This window comes from Lissotriton helveticus, chromosome 4_2 (assembly GCF_964261635.1).
Source record: "Lissotriton helveticus chromosome 4_2, aLisHel1.1, whole genome shotgun sequence".
NCBI lineage: Eukaryota > Metazoa > Chordata > Amphibia > Caudata > Salamandridae > Lissotriton > Lissotriton helveticus.
Genome location: NC_136064.1, coordinates 94,222,901 through 94,241,706, shown reverse-complemented (window position 1 = coordinate 94,241,706; position 18,806 = coordinate 94,222,901). Strand labels below are relative to the sequence as shown.

Here is an 18,806-nt window from a genome sequence, read left to right as displayed (position 1 = left end):
AATGCTAATATTTCTGTCTTTAATAAAATCTAGATCAGGGATCGCCAGAGCGACTTATGCTCAATTACAGTCACTCTGTTCTACTAACACAAACTATCACTGTTGCAGTCATAACCACAGCAGATAAGATTCCATCAGTGGCAACTGCATCCTTTATTACCAGGCCTGCCAAGTACCACGCATCAGGCGTTAGTCTAACACATTTTATTGTGGGGGCCCGCATCACAGCATTAAAATTAATTATCACACATTTTTAGCGCCTTGACCACCGGCACGTACTGAGCCCGGGTGAATATGGGGGCATATCATCAAGGCGGCGATGTGAAATTATCGCCGCTTTTGCGGTCGTTTTCGGCCGAAAAGCGGCGATAATTTCATTGCCTTATCAGCAAAGACACGCTATCGCATGTTTTGCTGATTTAGCGGGCCTTTCAACAACGCCCAGCTGTGCATCTCTAATGAGATGCAAAGTGGACGTTCCAGAGCAAAATAATAGGACAAATGTCGCTTAGCGACATTTCTCCTATTATCAAGCTGTACGCTAACAAGCAGAGCGTTAGGAAAAGTAGCGCTAACCACAGTTAACGCTACTTTCCTAACGCCTGCTTGTGACCTTACTTAGCCATGTAATCCAATGGGAGGTGGATTACATTGCTAAGATTACCCTGCCCTATCAACAAGGTTATCGCCATTTTCAATGGAATATCGCTGGAAAACCAGCGATATTCCATTGAAAACGGCGATAAACCCCGTTATCGCGGGGAATTTTATCTCCATGGCGTTTAGCGTTGTTAATACAACGCTAACATGGAGATTATTGCCAGCGATAGCCGGTGATACATTTTCTCATGCTAACAGCGATCAGCGATAATTATCGCTGCCGCTTGTTCATATGCCTCCTAGTGGTTTCATCTCAATACGTTGCTGCTATCTGCTGGAGGTATGGTGACGCACATAGGCTAAGGCTTTGTGATATTCTTGAACCCTGATCTTGTATCTGTCATTTCCAAATATATTCCAATTACTGTTGTAAATTGTGTACGTTGAATTTTAAGTCTGAAAAAGAACCCAGAGTTTTCGGTAGTAGACATAGAAAGTCTGCGTCATTTTAAATTTCTTTTCAAGCCCTGCCTCCCTGTGCTTCCTCCAAAATTGGCATAGCCTTAAACTGTATCTCTTGAACGAAACATAAGTCTGTTTTAGTTTTGTTCTTTCTTCCTACATTGACTGGTTCTTCTGCTTTAACATTCAACTTCATTGTTTTGTAATTAACTCTTGATTTTTAATTTATTTAAAAAATCCCATCTCTTTCCACAGACAAGATGTGATAAAGAGAGAATATTAACCTAAATCACCAATCTTCCCGAAAAGTTTGTGTTTTTAGGCCTAATTGGCTGTCAACAAATTATTTTGTTAGTAACTTAGTTCTGACTCGCCTTCTTTAAATTAATGATTGAACCTCGATGGGAGTATACAGTTTTCCCTTGAACGAGTCGATATGCACTTTTAGTTATGGTTAGTCCTTTACTAACCTGATACTTCCATTGCACTTCTTTTATTGTATAATGCCAACAGGTTAATCATCCTCGGTGTCTCATTGGAAGAAACATTTAATCATTTACTCCCTCCTTATTTTTGAGTCATAAACAGTGGTAGAAGTGGGTGGGATCGGAAGGGCAAGGCATGCCCCTACTTTTAAAAATTATTTCAGTCCGTTCCCCTACTTCTTTCTTTCAAAAAATCGTCCCGGCACGGCAAAAATCGTCCTACTTAATAACGATAACTTATTCATTCAGCTTCCAGGGGCTGCTCGCACTTCTCTGTTGAACTCCAGAGGCTGCAGCAGCCCTTCCCTGAGCTCTCACAGACTGAGGACAGGTCCATTGTCATTCCGATTGAGGTTGATTATCCCCTTTCGAATGACAATGCACCAACTCTGCCTTTGACCATGGTGTACCGATCTTGTATGGATCTGGAGCTTGAGGGATGGTGTTCTGCGAGACAAATCCCCCTCCTTTGAGTGTCCTGGGGTGAAGACCTTTTCCCTTTTAGGATACTGCGTCATCAGTGAGTTAAATTGATCGTTTTTCAGGATATAATATGTCTTCTGTAAAAATCTCTAGTCCAGATCCTCCAAATATACCACAGTTTACAAAGTGCCCTTATTGTCTGATTGTTCAAGCTTCCAAAAAAAACCTCTAACACGATGCACGCTAGGTGTTAACGCAGTCCGGTGGAAGACGCACACGCAGGGAATTTGTGGTACCACGCGTTGTCCTGTTTGCAATGAGGTCAGAGTTAGTAATGACAGAGGAGCTTTCCCCAAACAGAGTACTGTGGGGAACTTGACCCTTTTTTAATTTGTCCATGTTGTACACAGAGTGAACAGGGCAGGAACAGTGAGGGACAGAAGAGGCGACAGAAAAGGAGAGGTAATGGGGCAGGAGAGGTGACCGGGCAGAAGTAGTAACGGGCAGGAGAAGTGACAGCATAGGCGAAGTGACGGGGCAGGAGAAGTGACGGGGCAGGAGAAGTGACGGGTCAGGAGAAGTGACGGGTCAGGAGCAGTGATGGGACAGGAGAGGCCACAGGAAAGGAGAGGTGACGGGGCAGGAGGAGTGATGGGGCAGGGGCGGTGATTAGGCATGAGCAGAAGTGGTAACTGGGCAGGAGCAGTCAACAGATGGGAGCAGTGAACAGGGCAGGAGAAGTGAACGGGGCAGGAGAAGTGATGGGGCAGGAGCGGTGAGCGGGCAGGAGCAGTGAATGGGGCAGGAAAAGTGACGGGGCAGGAGTAGTGACTGGGCAGGAGCAGTGACTGGACAGGAGCAGTGACTGGACAGGAGCAGTGACTGAGCAGGAGCAGGGACTGGGCAGGAGCAGTGACGGGGCAGGAGCAGTGACGGGGCAGGAGCAGTGACAGGGCATGAGCAGTGACGGGGCAGGCGAGGCAACAGGAAAGGAGAGGTGAGTGGGCAGGAGTGGTGACCGGGCGGCAGTGGTGACCGGGCGGGAGAAGTGACCGGGCAGGAGCGGAGCAGTGACAGGGCAGGAGCAGTGACGGGGCAGGAGCAGTGATGGCGTAGGGGCAGTGACGGGGCAGGAGAGGTGATAGGGCAGGAGAGGTGACAGGGCAGTAGAAGTGACGGGCAGGTGACGTGACGGACAGGTTACGTGACGGGGCAGGAGAGGTGATGGGGCAGGAGAGGTGACGGGCAGTAGAGGTGACAGGGCAGGAGAGGTAACGGGGCAGGAGAAGTGACAAAGCAGGAGACGTGATGGGGTAAGAGCGGTAATTAGGCATGAGCAGGAGCGGTAACCGTGCAGGAGCAGTGAACGGGGCAGGAGCAGTGAACGGGGCAGGAGCAGTGAACGGATAGGAGAGGCGACAGGGCAGGAGAGACGACAGGGCAGGAGAGGCGACTGGGCAGGAGAGGTGACTGGGCAGAAGCAGTGATTAGGCATGAGCAGGAGCAGTCACAGGGCAGGAGAAGTGAACAGGGCAGGAGCGATGAACAGTACAGGAGAAGTGACGGGGCAGGAGAAGTGACAGGGCAGGAGAAGGGGGGTAGGTAGGGAAATTGACGAGGCAGGAGGGTTGATCGTGCATAAGCAGGAGTACTGACTGGACAGGAGTACTGACTGGACAGGAGTACTGACGGGGCAGGAGTACTGACGGGGCAGGAGCAGTGACGGGGCAGGAGCAGTGACAGGGCAGGAGAAGTGACAGGGCAGGAGAAGTGACGGGGCAGGAGAAGTGACGGGGCAGGAGAGGTGACGGGCAGGAGAAGTGGTTAGGCATGAGCAGGAGCTGATAACGAGCAGGAGCATATAACGGGTAGGAGCAGATAACGGGCAGGAGCAGTGAACGGGCAGGAGCAGTGAACGGGCTGGAGTAGTGAACGGGCAGGAGTAGTGAACGGGCAGGAGTAGTGAATGGGCAGGAGCAGTGATGGGGCAGGAGCAGTGAACGGGAAGCAGCAGTGACGGGGCAGGGCAAATGACAGGGAAGGAGCGGTGATGGGGTAGGAGAAGTGACCGGGCAGGAGAAAGTGACAGGGCAGGAAAAGTGACTTGTACTAATGTTCCTTGCCTATTTATTTATATACTATTGCATGACATCCACTGATGTGTCTGCAAAGCCTACCTGTTGTCCTGAATTTTTGTCCTGAATTTTGACCTCCTGTCCTGAATTTTTGTTGTGAATTTTGACCCCTTGTCCTGAACTTTTACACTCCCCATTCTGAATTTGCACCCATGCCAGTTGGCCACCCTACTCTGCAGTGCTCACAACCTCCTCTCCCTTCCCTTCTATCTAGGGGCCTGCAAAGCAACACTGAAAGGGCCATCAGACAACTGTGAATTAACTTGTGACACAACAGAGCAGAGCAGACTGTTGACAATGCAATATCGGCCCTTGATTAGCAGTGGATTCCAGAACAAGGAGTGTAAAATCCTCTGTGTAGAGGATGCTGTGGTGCAGGGAGGCACACAAACTAGTTTCTTTTAACAAACTGACCACACTGAACGGGGTACCTGTGCACCCTAAACTTGAAACACAGTGATCCATGACGTTTATATCTAATAAGGATACATATCTGCAGTATTGCATTGAAAAAGGTAACTATGCTGGACTGGCCGTTCCAGGCATCAGGCGTTTCCCAGGGCGACCGCAAGGGTAGGGGGCCAGTTTAGTTTGGGGGGGGAGGTTTTGTACAAGTGCAGGAGTTTTAAAAACACTGCAAAGTTCTTTGTATATTCTGCAGGTTTCGGTCAACAATACAAGTACCAAGATAACTCTGGTGATCAATGTACCTGCTGAAGAGAGATGGGAGCATGTTTTGTCTAATGGCTGTTTTACTCACCTAAGGTAGCGCGGAAGGGTAATATGCCTGCTGCAAAGAACGTGTACCATGCATATCAAAGAGCAATATTTTATGTGCATTGTTCAGTGGGTACTGCTTTGTGTTCACTTCCTGAATGAAAGGACACTTGAATACATATGGCTGGCAGTTCGAGCTGGACTGGTCCCATTGGGCGCAGGATCAAGACTGATTTGCACATGGCTGGATCCAAACTGGAATGGCATGGTGAGCAAAAAAACAATGGATTTAGGCCCAGATCTCTGTCCTGGGGTGAATGTATGACATTGTTCTGCATTCTGTCCACCAGTTGTTCTTTTTGCTATATTATGATTGAGCAGCTTGCTGGCTGACATGAATATAAAGGGGCCTTTGTGGGTTTCCGTGAGTCTAGATTCTTCTGACAGTCCCTTTCTCTTCTGAGCCCTGCTTAACAAATGTGTACAGGAGGAGCCCTGTATTCATGTCCTCAATGTTTGAGACAAAAAATACTCATGGATTTCTGAACAATGAGAGTAAAAGCATTAAGGGAACATGTTGTTCCTGCTTATATTTCACACGCTTTACATAAACCTGTGTTCCCTATGAGTGTTTGCTTTTTCCTGAATTACACCTCAAATAAACATGTTTATCCATTGTTTGAATTAAATAACGTTATAAGCTGTAACTGGTCAGTGAAATGCTAAACATACTAAAAATGGTATGTTTTGCTATTTCTAGCCACACCCCTGACTCCGCCCACTGATCCAATCTTTGGTTATTCCTGCCCCTGATTCTCCACCCACAGTTCCCCTACTTTTTCTTCCCCACTTCGACCACTGGTCATATATAAATAGCATTAAGTAACTGAGGAAGTCCCTGTTGGTAGCACTAGAGGATTCTCCCTCCCTTTACCTTACACTTAACGATCCTTTTTGAGACCCCTTCGGTCCAACACATCACATCCATGTCCATAGGTTTAACACAACGAACGCATGAGAGCCTTAATAGTTGGTTTATGAGGTGTGTCCTCTGTAGTTTGCCCCATCTGCCTGCCATGCTGACTGTTAGCATGTTACTCGTCTACGTCAGACAGCTAGGTTTTGCTATGTTGCTTGTTTAAACATGTCGGGATTTTTTTGAGCATTTAGTCATTCTTTGCTGGACCTACACCCTAGACTTTATTGCCCACAGCATTTATTTATAAGCACAGTAGGCTTCGCTCAACAGAAAACACCCCCTTACACAGGTCTCAAAATAAAATGCATGCTTCAGCTATTTTACACTTCCAGTTATGTTCTAAAACTTATTTAGAATGTCAGGCTTACATCAGTCCATTAAAAACAGCCCCCAGAACAGTATAAAAGATTCATATTTAATATGTGTGTGTCTCAATAGGGAAATGCCTGCTATCCAGTGCATGGTCCTTCCTGTGCTGAGTCAGCGTTGCCAAGTGCTACGCATCAGGCGTCAGACTATGGCATTTTAATGAGGTAGACCGCATCGCTGCATAAAAATGCACTATCATGCAGTTTTAGCACCTTGAACACCTGCACACGCTGAGACTGGGTGAACTAAAGCAGGTAGTCACCGTGGCACTGCAGTCCCACTGCAGCGGTGCATGTGGGAGTCAATGTCGGGGCAGGTGGGGCTGGGGCAGAGACGTGGCGGGCAGCGACTCTGAGTTCTGTGTGTCTGTGCACTGCTGGCTGGGCGGCTCTGACAGGACTGAGGAGCACTCCATGACAGAGGGCCTGCACACTGCAGTGACCTGAGCACAGCCCTGTAAGTCGACCCCAAGAGCCGCGACCTCTACATTTATTACTGCTCCAGTCTCTCACCAGTGGTCCAGTCATGATCATCTCGCTGCACAGGAGGGGGCTTAAAGCATTAGTAGTTCTTTCCGTCCACCCGAGCCCCGCCGCCGGACATTTTCCTCATAATGCTAGCAGCCAATCATAATGTTCGCTACTGCGGCAGTCTGACTCCCGCAGGAGTGAGATGGCCCATGGTATATAAAGCTCCCTGGGCCAATCAGAATGCTCTATTTTTAAACTGGTGCAAGACTCTCCCGGACTCAACCGTCCAGATATACAATTATTTTTTAACCTTAATATCTCAAAAATACTGCACAATCTGCGGACCAAGATTTAGCATCCTGCCAAATTTGGTGTCATTGCGTTCAGCAGGTTTCGTTGTAGCCTTGTCTAAAGAAGTGAATGGATCCTTCGATTAGGGTGGATGGCTGCTAATACAATGTACCCTTTTCCCCCCGTTGAGTAGGGGAGCCACGCAATGCCCTCACTGAATACTCACCTCGGGAAGGATAATACACTGGTGCTGGACTGAACCTGGGTTCTAGACCTTCCTCATCAATGATCCTTTCCCTGATCAATGACATTCCCACTTACGATCAACAATATCCCAGCATCATGAATGATCAAGTCCTGGTCAGACTACAAAGCTGTGCCACGTAGTGTGTAGGGCACGCAAACATCGGATTGTGTATTAGCACAGTAGGCATGATTCACTGAGGTATTATCACAAAGGCACTGCTTGCTTAGATCCAACAGGTTTCTTATTCATGTGAGTAACTTACATCTTGTAGCCAATTCGCAAATATTTCCTGGACATGTTTTCGAGAGGTGAGGAACTTGCATATATATAAATGAAACATTTCAGGTTTCCTAAAGACAGCTGCCTTGAATATCAGTGGCTTGTTTTGCATTTACTCGAGTATAGTTCATGTTGCTGGTTGTGTGAAGCACACGTTGCCTATTTTATTTCTTCTTCCATGAGTACAGCATGCTTACTTACAGAACAAAGGCTTGTGAATTGGGACACAAGTGTTTATTACTCAGCTCAAAGTTAATCATTGTATTCACCTTGAAAGGCTGAGTAGGCCCAAGTGGCTTGCAGAGGACACATGGATGTATGACGGTACAACGTGTGCTTTTACAACGCGTACCGTTACCACGCAGGTTTTACAACGCAAGTCGTTACAACGACTTGCGTTGGCGGGGCGCTGGATAGTGAATAGTTTAATTTACTATTCCAACTCCAGTCCTCGTGGATAGTAGGGAAGGAGTTGGATAGTAAATTAAACTATTCCCTAACCTACAGCGCCCTCCAGCGCAAGTCGTTGAAACGACATGCGTTGTAAAACCTGCGTGGTAATGGTACCGCGTTGTAAAAGTTTCGTGGTAAAGGATGTTTCCCAGGACACATAGATCTCACAGGTAGGCACTCACCATAATCAGCTTACATGTTCATGAGTGGGTTAAGTGCAAGTGTGTATGCTGATAGTGTTTCAACCAGTTTACACAAAAGGGCTGTCCTACAGAAAGTAGAAGGACAATAAAATTCATAAAGAGTTGAAACCTGTCAACATTTTCAGAGCCTCTACACAGTTGGACTTTCTGCAAGAGGCCAAAGTCCTGTTCATTTGACACAGGAAATAGTTGAATGTTGTAAAATACCTTTTTCAGTTATATACATATTATTATCCTTTATCACTTATTCCCTCCACCTCGCCTGGCTCCCCCTTCCCCTCCTGGTTCATGGAGCATTCCCTGGCAGTTGGACACACCACTGCTATCTTGTCAACATTCTACCCAGCACTAGAGCTCTGACTGAAAACGTGATGTTGACAATAAACCTTCTTGGAACTAGGCTGGTCTTCTGGTAATCTATATAACACTGAGGTTCTACATTTCCTATTTTACTCTTTCACCACACAAACGTCCTTTGTTATGGGGGTTGGTAATAGTTTATTCATCCCTCTATCGTTTGTTCAGAGGAAGCATCTAATTGGACAGTGGTTCATCAAGGAAGGCAGGGTGATCTGACCACAGGACATTGCCTATAACCACAGGACATTGCCCATAACCACAGGACATTGCCTATATTAGACCTCTAGTGCTGAATAGATTGCGCCAGGCCAGCCCATTCGCTGGCGCTGGCCTATCTATCGCGACATCACCTGAGCCCCTTCTAACGCAGGCCATCTCTTTCTCCCCTCTTCAGCCACCTGGTGCAATACATTGTTATTGTTGTTTTTTGTAACTCACATAATTACCAGCTGAAGTTGCTGGGCAGCTTAGACTGTCACTTACCCTCTCCAGCACAATCTCTTCATACTTGTACATCCCATCGCTGCCATTCACCTGTGGGAGAGATGAGAAATAGAGGGTTAGGAAGTGGTCGTTACCCCACCTGGTGTATGACCTCCGAGGCTCTGTTTAAGCCACAAACCCTATCACCTTGCCAGCTCAGCGCACTCCTCAAGCGCAGCCGTATTAAGTCATCTCTACACTTCCCATCTGGTTTGCCTTAGATCCTTTGCCAGCTCCCTCTCCTCATCCTCAGCCCATCACCCTGTCTCCTTTCAGAGCACCTCGCCCAGGTTACACGTTCTCTCTCCTCAGCCCATCACCCTGTCTCCTTTCAGAGCACCTCGCCCAGGTTACACGTTCTCTCTCCTCAGCCCATCACCCTGTCTCCTTTCAGAGCACCTCGCCCGGGTTACACGTTCTCTCTCCTCAGCCCATCACCCTGTCTCCTTTCAGAGCACCTCGCCCAGGTTACACGTTCTCTCTCCTCAGCCCATCACCCTGTCTCCTTTCAGAGCACCTCGCCCAGGTTACACGTTCTCTCTCCTCAGCCCATCACCCTGTCTCCTTTCAGAGCACCTCGCCCGGGTTACACGTTCTCTCTCCTCAGCCCATCACCCTGTCTCCTTTCAGAGCACCTCGCCCAGGTTACACGTTCTCTCTCCTCAGCCCATCACCCTGTCTCCTTTCAGAGCACCTCGCCCAGGTTACACGTTCTCTCTCCTCAGCCCATCACCCTGTCTCCTTTCAGAGCACCTCGCCCAGGTTACACGTTCTCTCTCCTCAGCCCATCACCCTGTCCCCTTTCAGAGCACCGCGCCCAGGTTACACGTTCTCTCTCCTCAGCCCATCACCCTGTCTCCTTTCAGAGCATCTCGGCCGGTCACACGTTCTCCCCAAATGCACACTTCACTTCCATCTTCCCCAGCTGTCTGTCAGTGGCTCCTCTCCCTTCTCTTCACATTACTGGCCCTACCTTGCCCCCTTATATATTTTTTATAAACGTGTTCAGGACAGGGGACTAAGCATCCTAGACCTGTAATGGCTGCTAGCAAAAATTTCCTCATGATGCTCGCAGCCAATCATAACGTTCGCTCCTGCGTCAGTCTGACTCCTGCAGGAGTGAGACAGCCCAAGGGATATAAAGCTCCCTGGGCCAATCAGAATGCTCTATTTTTAAACTGGCGCAAGATTCTCATGGACCCAACCGTCCAGATATACCATTATTTTTTTAACCTGAATTTCTCGACAATACTGAACAGATTTACACCAAATCACAAAAAGCACAATCTGCGGACCAAGATCTAGCATCCTGCCAAATTTGGTGTCATTGCGTTCAGCAGGTTTTGCTGTAGCCTTGTCTAAAGAAGTGAATGGTAAATACAGGGGGATTTTGCATTTTGGGAACCCTAATTGTTCTCTGCCCCTTCTAGACAGATTACCCTGAAGCTTCCAGGAAGAAGCTGAAGTGAATGGCCTTGTGGCCAACCCCCCACCGTGCATGGCAGCAAGCCATGAACACTGTGGTGTTGGCTGCATGTGAGGGGATGGCCACAGAGCCTGCCAGGCCATGCACGACCAAAGGCCCAGCACAGTGTGGGATTGGCTGCCTTTATGGGGGTTGGCCAGAGGGCCTAACTGCAGGCCAGGCCCTGTGGCCAACCCCCAACTGCATAAAGCCAAAGGCCGTGCGCAGAGAGGGGGGGTTGGCTTAAGGGCCTGGGCACAGGCCAGGCCCTGCAGCCAGCCAACCACCGTGCATGGCCAAAGGCCATGAGCGGTGAGGGGATAGCGTTTACGTATGTTAACTAAATATTACTTTACATTTATAAAACCCTAGAAGTTCACTGAAAAAACAAAGGTTAAAGTAATGTTACAGTTAGGTGTGATAAAATGATCTGTTTTTCTTTAACCTTAGAAATTCACTAAAAAAAACAAAGGTTAAAATAACGCTATAGTTAGGTGAATTTGTCGGTGACAACATTTATGCTGTGAACTAAAAAAAACATAGAAATTCACAGTTATAGTTAGCAGAGCTAACTATAACTTGGGTCCCGCCGACATGTTCTATGACATCAATTATGACATCACTGATGACATCTTAAATGGCATCTTGATGACATCACTGATGACATCATCCAAGCTTCTTCCGTACACATTACTCTATAAACTAGTATGGCAATTGAGGCCTGAAAATAAGTACAAAATAGCTCAGAATAATATAAAGCATCATGAATGCCATCACAGACACAACTCTTAGGTGTAGCAAGTGTGAGTATGTTTACAGTGAAACCATTCTCAACATCATAGATACCACTGCCCCGTGGAAATTAAACTCGATCCAAGCAGAGGCATTGATGGTCTACCGACTCAAAATGACATGAAACAACATAATGCTCAAAATCAGTGGCCCAATTCAAAATCCCAGATGCTTCTTACCAAACTCGCAGCCCTAGGAAAGGGGCGTAAAAGGGCCATACTAACAGCAAGAACTACTCACATTCAGGAGCAAAGCTCCACCTCCCTAGATCCAACAGACGCCATTTTCACATTCATCCATGGAAACACATACCAACCTACTACCTCCGCTCCAAGTATTTAGGGGCAAGTTGCAACAAACTACTTTCATTTTTCACTGACAAAACAAAAACATTCAAAGGCAAAATCCCACCAAAATCTCAACATGCCGCTCAAACACTGCTGCTGAAAGAGCGGGGCTGGATTGCGCGACCCTTCCTTTGTGGAGCTTTGGGTACCCTGTATTGTGCTGCCATGCTTTATGTCCTGCAGAAGAGGGCAGGAGGGCTTGGTCCTATATTTGTGAAGATGGTAGTACCATGGCCCTGTCATGAAGGAGTGGGGAGAGGTACACTGGGGACCAGGCAATGGCCCCAAATTGACTATAAGCACATGGGACTTATGGTTTAGCTCCTTCGGCGCTCATGACGAGCTCAGCTTGTCATGAGGCACAGTGGAGCTGTGCTCATGACGAGCTGAGCTCGTCATTACCGCAGCCGAACGCCCACACGGGTATAATTCCCCTCCTGTGCAGGGCGTTCCATTGAGTGTGCGGAGTCGTGACGAGCTCAGCTCGTCATGAGCAAAGCTCCACTGTGCAGTGTGACGAGCTGAGCTCGTCACGAGCACTGCGGCGCCGCGCGTGGGCCCCCTCCCCCTGCAACACGGGGGAATTAGTCCAGCGGGGAAGGGGTTAAGGACGGTGTGAGTCTGTGTCTCATGTGCAATGCATTCTTGGTGTTTCCTTAACCCCTTCCAAGCTGCCGTCGGCCATTGGCCGACGGCAGCACTACCTGCCCAGTGCTGCCGTCGGCCAATGGCCGACGCGGCCCCACCCGTTTTGCAGAAGTGCCGCACTTCCGCAAAATTGGCGGTGCATGAAACGGGTTAAGGGTTGTACTGTGTCTCAGACTTTGAATGACTGCACATGGGTTGTGAGCAGCCTAGTTAGAGAGGTGGCTTGACTGTCCTCTCCAGGGGCTCCAGACAGTTGACGGGATGTCTGAGTAAGGTATGGTTCACGCAAGGACACCTGTCTGTCTCCTGGGGGGCTGTACCACTTAGCTGGATATAAGGTGGTTCCTCTTCTTGCAGTTAAAAATATTTTTTCCTTTGGACTAGAACACTTACTTATACATCAAATCTTGAGACACACAGGCCACACTCAGACACTTGGAACAACTCCAAAAGGGATACAGTAAATGATATTACAAGTCTCTTCTTTATTACAAAAACAGAATATGTTAATAAATCACAATAATAAATCATGCGTATCCCCTAATGACGTAGTCCTTCTAGGAGAGCAGGATGCATTTGCAGTTTTTCCCTTTTCAAGTGACCTTGCTGGGTATACTGAGAGCAAACCAGGTACACTTCCGATACCATGTCCAGGGGGTCGGGGGGGTCCTTTGATCCCCTAGATAAGGCAACAGCCCAAGATTGCCTTATAGGAGGGAAAGGACCTCTAGTTTGGGACTATGAGTACCCGAGGGACGGCCTCCCAGTCTGGCAAGATTGTGCGCGACGGGACAGGAGTAGGTTTCCCCCGGTAACACCAGCATTGCTTAGAAGGCGCAGACCACCCTATAGGCAACTGACTATACAATGAAGACCCTGAGTAAAGCAGACAATGTATGTACCAAGGCCACACATGGACAAAGACAAGTTAAAGAAACAATGACCTCCACTTTCTGAGAGGGCGTTTAAGGGGATTGTGGCCCTTGAAAGACAGACAGCAGGTGTGTAAATGGCTTAGGGGACGTAAAGAGCCTCCTCGCATGCGTAGTGGGAGACGAGACGGATACAAAATTTCCTATCGTCCCCCAGAATAACGCAGGACAAAGAATAACGATGGTCAATGGTGAAAGAGACAGAGAACCCTTTAAGAGTGCACATGCAGTGGTGTGGGGGGAACTAAGAATACGATACACAGACATGCCAGGTATATGTGTCACGATGAGCCCGGTCATAGGGAAGGATGGGACAGTATTAGAATATGATGAGCGTATGAGAAAACTATGGATTGCTGAACTGGCTCTTCCTGCCCAAGGAACAAGATTATTTTTCCATATTGCTAAAAATTGACTACCTGAAGATTTGCAGCAACCACTGGATGCAGTAGAAGCAGCAGAAAGCAAACCATGGCCAGAGAGACAAGGGATAATATTACACCATGCAAAGAGGAGGGTAGAGAAAGAAAGGAAAGCGAAGGAACATCTAGAGAAAATGACAGCAACATTAGCAAATCAAAGGTTAGAGAAGAGTGTTAAAAGGGAAAATACAATAGAAGCGAATGTGGAGGCGCAAGTACTGCTCGCCCAGCAATAAGTACAAATACCACAAACATAGACAGAGCAACAATGGTACCAGGTACCACCAATAGTAAATATACCCAGCAAGGAATTCAAGGTGTGCAGCAACAGCAGCAACGGGAGGAGGGAGAGGCCGAGGTAGAAGCAATAAACAAAACATGATGTGCTATAATTGCCAAAAGGAAGGACATCTGATAGCAGATTGTCGCTCTAGGAAACCACAACAGGGACCACGAGACTCCACCACAAAACTTCCAGCAACAATCACAAGGGGTTATGTAAAGCACACCACAGACAACTCCATTAGCAGCCACAGCAGCCCCTGCAAATACTCGTGACTTAGCAACTCCACCAGCCACAATATACTCAACCACCTCTGGGACAGGAAATAGCGCCTCAGAGACTCCACCAGCCACAATAGACTCAACCACCTCCGGGACAGGCACTAGCGCCTCAGCAACTCCACCAGCCACAACATACTCAACCACCTCCAGGACAGGTAATAGCGCCTCAGCGACTCCAGGAGCCACAATAGACTCAACCACCTCCAGGACAGGCACTAGCGCCTCAGCAAGTCCACCAGCCACAATAGACTCAACCACCTCCAGGACAGGCACTAGCGCCTCAGCAACTCCACCAGCCACAATAGACTCAACCACCTCCAGGACAGGCACTAGCGCCTCAGCAACTCCACCAGCCACAACATACTCAACCACCTCCAGGACAGGTAATAGCGCCTCAGCGACTCCAGGAGCCACAATAGACTCAACCACCTCCGGGACAGGCACTAGCGCCTCAGCAAGTCCACCAGCCACAATAGACTCAACCACCTCCAGGACAGGCACTAGCGCCTCAGCAACTCCACCAGCCACAATAGACTCAACCACCTCCAGGACAGGCACTAGCGCCTCAGCAACTCCACCAGCCACAACATACTCAACCACCTCCAGGACAGGTAATAGCGCCTCAGCGACTCCAGGAGCCACAATAGACTCAACCACCTCCGGGACAGGCACTAGCGCCTCAGCAAGTCCACCAGCCACAATAGACTCAACCACCTCCAGGACAGGCACTAGCGCCTCAGCAACTCCACCAGCCACAATAGACTCAACCACCTCCAGGACAGGCACTAGCGCCTCAGCAACTCCACCAGCCACAACATACTCAACCACCTCCAGGACAGGTAATAGCGCCTCAGCGACTCCAGGAGCCACAATAGACTCAACCACCTCCGGGACAGGCACTAGCGCCTCAGCAAGTCCACCAGCCACAATAGACTCAACCACCTCCAGGACAGGCACTAGCGCCTCAGCAACTCCACCAGCCACAATAGACTCAACCACCTCCAGGACAGGCACTAGCGCCTCAGCAACTCCACCAGCCACAACATACTCAACCACCTCCAGGACAGGTAATAGCGCCTCAGCGACTCCAGGAGCCACAATAGACTCAACCACCTCCGGGACAGGCACTAGCGCCTCAGCAAGTCCACCAGCCACAATAGACTCAACCACCTCCAGGACAGGCACTAGCGCCTCAGCAAGTCCACCAGCCACAATATACTCAACCACCTCCAGGACAGGCACTAGCGCCTCAGCAAGTCCACCAGCCACAATATACTCAACCACCTCCAGGACAGGCACTAGCGCCTCAGCAACTCCAGAAGCCACAACATACTCAACCACCTCCAGGACAGGCACTAGCGCCTCAGCGACTCCAGGAGCCACAATATACTCAACCGCCTCCAGGACAGGCACTAGCGCCTCAGCAACTCCAGAAGCCACAATATACTCAACCACCTCCAGGACAGGCACTAGCGCCTCAGCAACTCCAGAAGCCACAATATACTCAACTACCTCCAGGACAGGCACTAGCGCCTCAGCGACTCCAGAAGCCACAATATACTCAACCACCTCCAGGACAGGTAATAGCGCCTCAGCAACTCCAGGAGCCACAATATACTCAACCACCTCCAGGACAGGCACTAGCGCCTCAGCAAGTCCACCAGCCACAACATACTCAACCACCTCCAGGACAGGTAATAGCGCCTCAGCAACTCCAGGAGCCACAATATACTCAACCACCTCCAGGACAGGCACTAGCGCCTCAGCAAGTCCACCAGCCACAATATACTCAACCACCTCCAGGACAGGCACTAGCGCCTCAGCAACTCCAGAAGCCACAATATACTCAACTACCTCCAGGACAGGCACTAGCGCCTCAGCGACTCCAGAAGCCACAATATACTCAACCACCTCCAGGACAGGTGCTAGCGCCTCAGCAACTCCACCAGCCATAATATACTCATATACGCTGTTTGCTCGTTGGACCTGACCTGGCTGGAGCTGTTTGCTGCTAAGGGCTGCCTTAACCCACGACTTGCGGAACCCGCTCCGCGGGTCCCGCTGCGGATTTCACCTCACCGTTTGCTGTTGGTTCGTGGTTTCCTGCCTGGCTGCTCTGAGGGGGCGTGTGAGGCTTCAGGGCTGCGAGCGTGAGGCTGAGTCACCTGGCCCCGCTCTCCCTGAACGCCCCGCCCACACCTTCCTACAACACGCCCCATTGCTCTTGGCCCATAAAAACTAGTGAGAGACGCTGCGCGGGAGCGCGCGGGAGCGCCCGGGGATAAGCCCGGGACAAGGGCGGGACCGTTTGAGGCCGTTCGAGGTCTAAGAGGACTGGCCTGGCCCACCCCCCTTGGTTCGTGCCTGGACTTCGATATTAGTGAGTACGCTACAGGAATTTTATCTGTCACACATTATGTGTACTAGGGGGAGTCGTAGTAAGACTGCACTGGGCCTGACCAAGTCAAATGGCACCTTGGACGATTTTCTTGTAAAGACAAATTTGGCAATAGACGCCGAAATTACTAAAATGCAGAATAGGGTTTCTATCGAGCTTGACGCTGCGCGCAGGCTCTCCCAAACATTTGCTAACTCCAAAAAATCATCCCTGGGAAATATTGCGTCCGCTGCATCCCCCCAACAGGCTTCACGCCCCCTCCCTCTGTTAATTCATGCCGACATTCATCATTCTCCCTCTTCTTCCTCTTCACCCCCATTAGACTCCTCCTTTATCTTTACACCCATGACCTCCAAACTTACTGAGAGTCATGTCCCTACTGTACAGGAAAAGTCTATCACTCTGCTGGACATCCCTGCTCCTTCCTTTTCTGTAGTAAAAAGTAAAAATCTAGATCGTCAAGCCCTGAAAAGGAAGAACATTGCTAAACTTGCCTACGCTCGCAAGAAAGCAAAAATTGCAAGGCAGCAGTTTTTCAATTCTAGAAGAACTCTGCCTAACATAGGGGAGTTCAAACAAACATCACATTCAGCCACCCAGCTAACAGGGGGTGATAGCGATCTTACCCATTCTAACATCACTACTGTTCCTGTCTTAGAGAATCTTGCTGTCTCTGGTGACAACTTAACAGGGGGAGGGCAAAATGACCTAGGGAGGGATATGGACAAGGCAGGTGATGATGAAGACTTTCTTAAAACAGTCTGGGTCACTTTAAAACAACTATTGTCACCTTTTGAACTCAGACTGTCACGCATTGAGAATCACCTGCTTGAAATGGATAAAACTTTAGTATCCCTGGCCACGCTTAGCCTAAAACAGCTGGAAGCTACATATCCCCACATTACTGAGGGTGCCCCACAGGTTAGTAATGATGGTACCCAACCTGTACCAGCTTCCAATGCTGGCATCCAACCGGCTTTAGCCCCTAACGAGGCCTCCCTTGCTCCTATAATTCTGCCCTCTCCTTTGCCCTCCCTATTACCCAAACCTACTCCAATTCCCAAACCCCGGACAATTGCAAATGTCCCTGTCCCCTCCCCATCTAATTCATCAAAACCAGATATAAAACCCCCCATAAAACAGGTGCAGCCCAAAATTTTTTCTAGAACTGATCAGAAGGCGACCAAGCCTATCACCCCTCTTTTACAGCGTACATTTAACCAACACCAAAATCAACAGAACTTTCGCGGGGGCTATATTGACCTCCCTCCTGATGCCGGGCCCTATGTTGCCATCTTGGCTGGGGTACCTTCGCTTGACCCTGACACCGTGGAAACCCAGTGGTCCTTAAAGAACAAAGTGATCCACTGGCTAAATGTCAACAGGCAGCACCCTTACATCACCAGGAGCAGGGTCTTAATGGTCAGGCGAGTTCCATGGGTGGGTCGCACTTATAAATCCATATCGGGAGACTGTATTGTGGTGTCATTCGCAGACCCCCACACAGCCCAACTCATCACCACGTGGGATCCACATGCGATTGACCAATCTATCGTCACTAAACCCCTTACCTTTTTTTACCCTCCAAAACAGATAGTAGAGCCTCCTGGGGTCTGGTCCATAGCCCACAATCACAGAGGGAAGGGGTACGGGCAGGGATGGCAACCCGCTAATAACTGGCGGGAAGGTGCACCCACTATGAATAGGTTTGAATGCCTAGATCAGGTGGATTGACTGGGAACTCTTGATCTCTCACTTCGGTCGAGCGCTCTAAATCTTTCAACCAATGCCAGTAACAATGACAATTCTGCATCTATTAACAAAAATCAAACCTTTCCGGATGCAGAACAACCCTGCCCTGCCCAGGGTCCCCTTGCTGTGCGGGCCACACAACATCGAGAGATGGTACATTCCCTAGTTCCGTTAGACGCAACGGGGAATGTGGGCCAACCAGTCCAGAAAAATAGCGACTTAAAACATTCACTCCTATCTTGGAATGTAGCAGGCCTGGGTAATAAGATCACCCACAAACCTTGGTTGGAGATTGTACAGAAGCATGGCGTTCTTTGCCTGCAGGAAACTTGGCTGGTAGAGGAAAGTCACATTATGGGGTATCGAACATTCCATTCACCCGCTGTTCCCTCTCCCCAGGGTCGAAATAAAGGGGGCCTGTGCATATATACATCGAATGTAGGGGATATAAAGGTATATGATTTCCATTCCGATCAATACTTCCAAATTCTTTCATTTAAATGGGGCGCCACACAAAAGGTGATACTGGT

General features: G+C 49.0%; 1 protein-coding gene across 4 annotated transcripts in view; it reads right to left on the bottom strand.

Annotated features, from left to right (window-relative positions):
- The window catches only part of DLG3 (discs large MAGUK scaffold protein 3), a 1,928,515-nt gene that overhangs the window by 786,647 nt on the left and 1,123,062 nt on the right, over positions 1–18,806 (bottom strand). For all 4 annotated transcript variants that reach the window (XM_078640191.1, XM_078640192.1, XM_078640194.1 and 1 more), the window contains one exon: positions 8,957–9,007. In XM_078640191.1, coding sequence (XP_078496317.1) covers positions 8,957–9,007 — 51 coding nt within the window. The remainder of the gene's footprint in view (positions 1–8,956; positions 9,008–18,806) is intronic.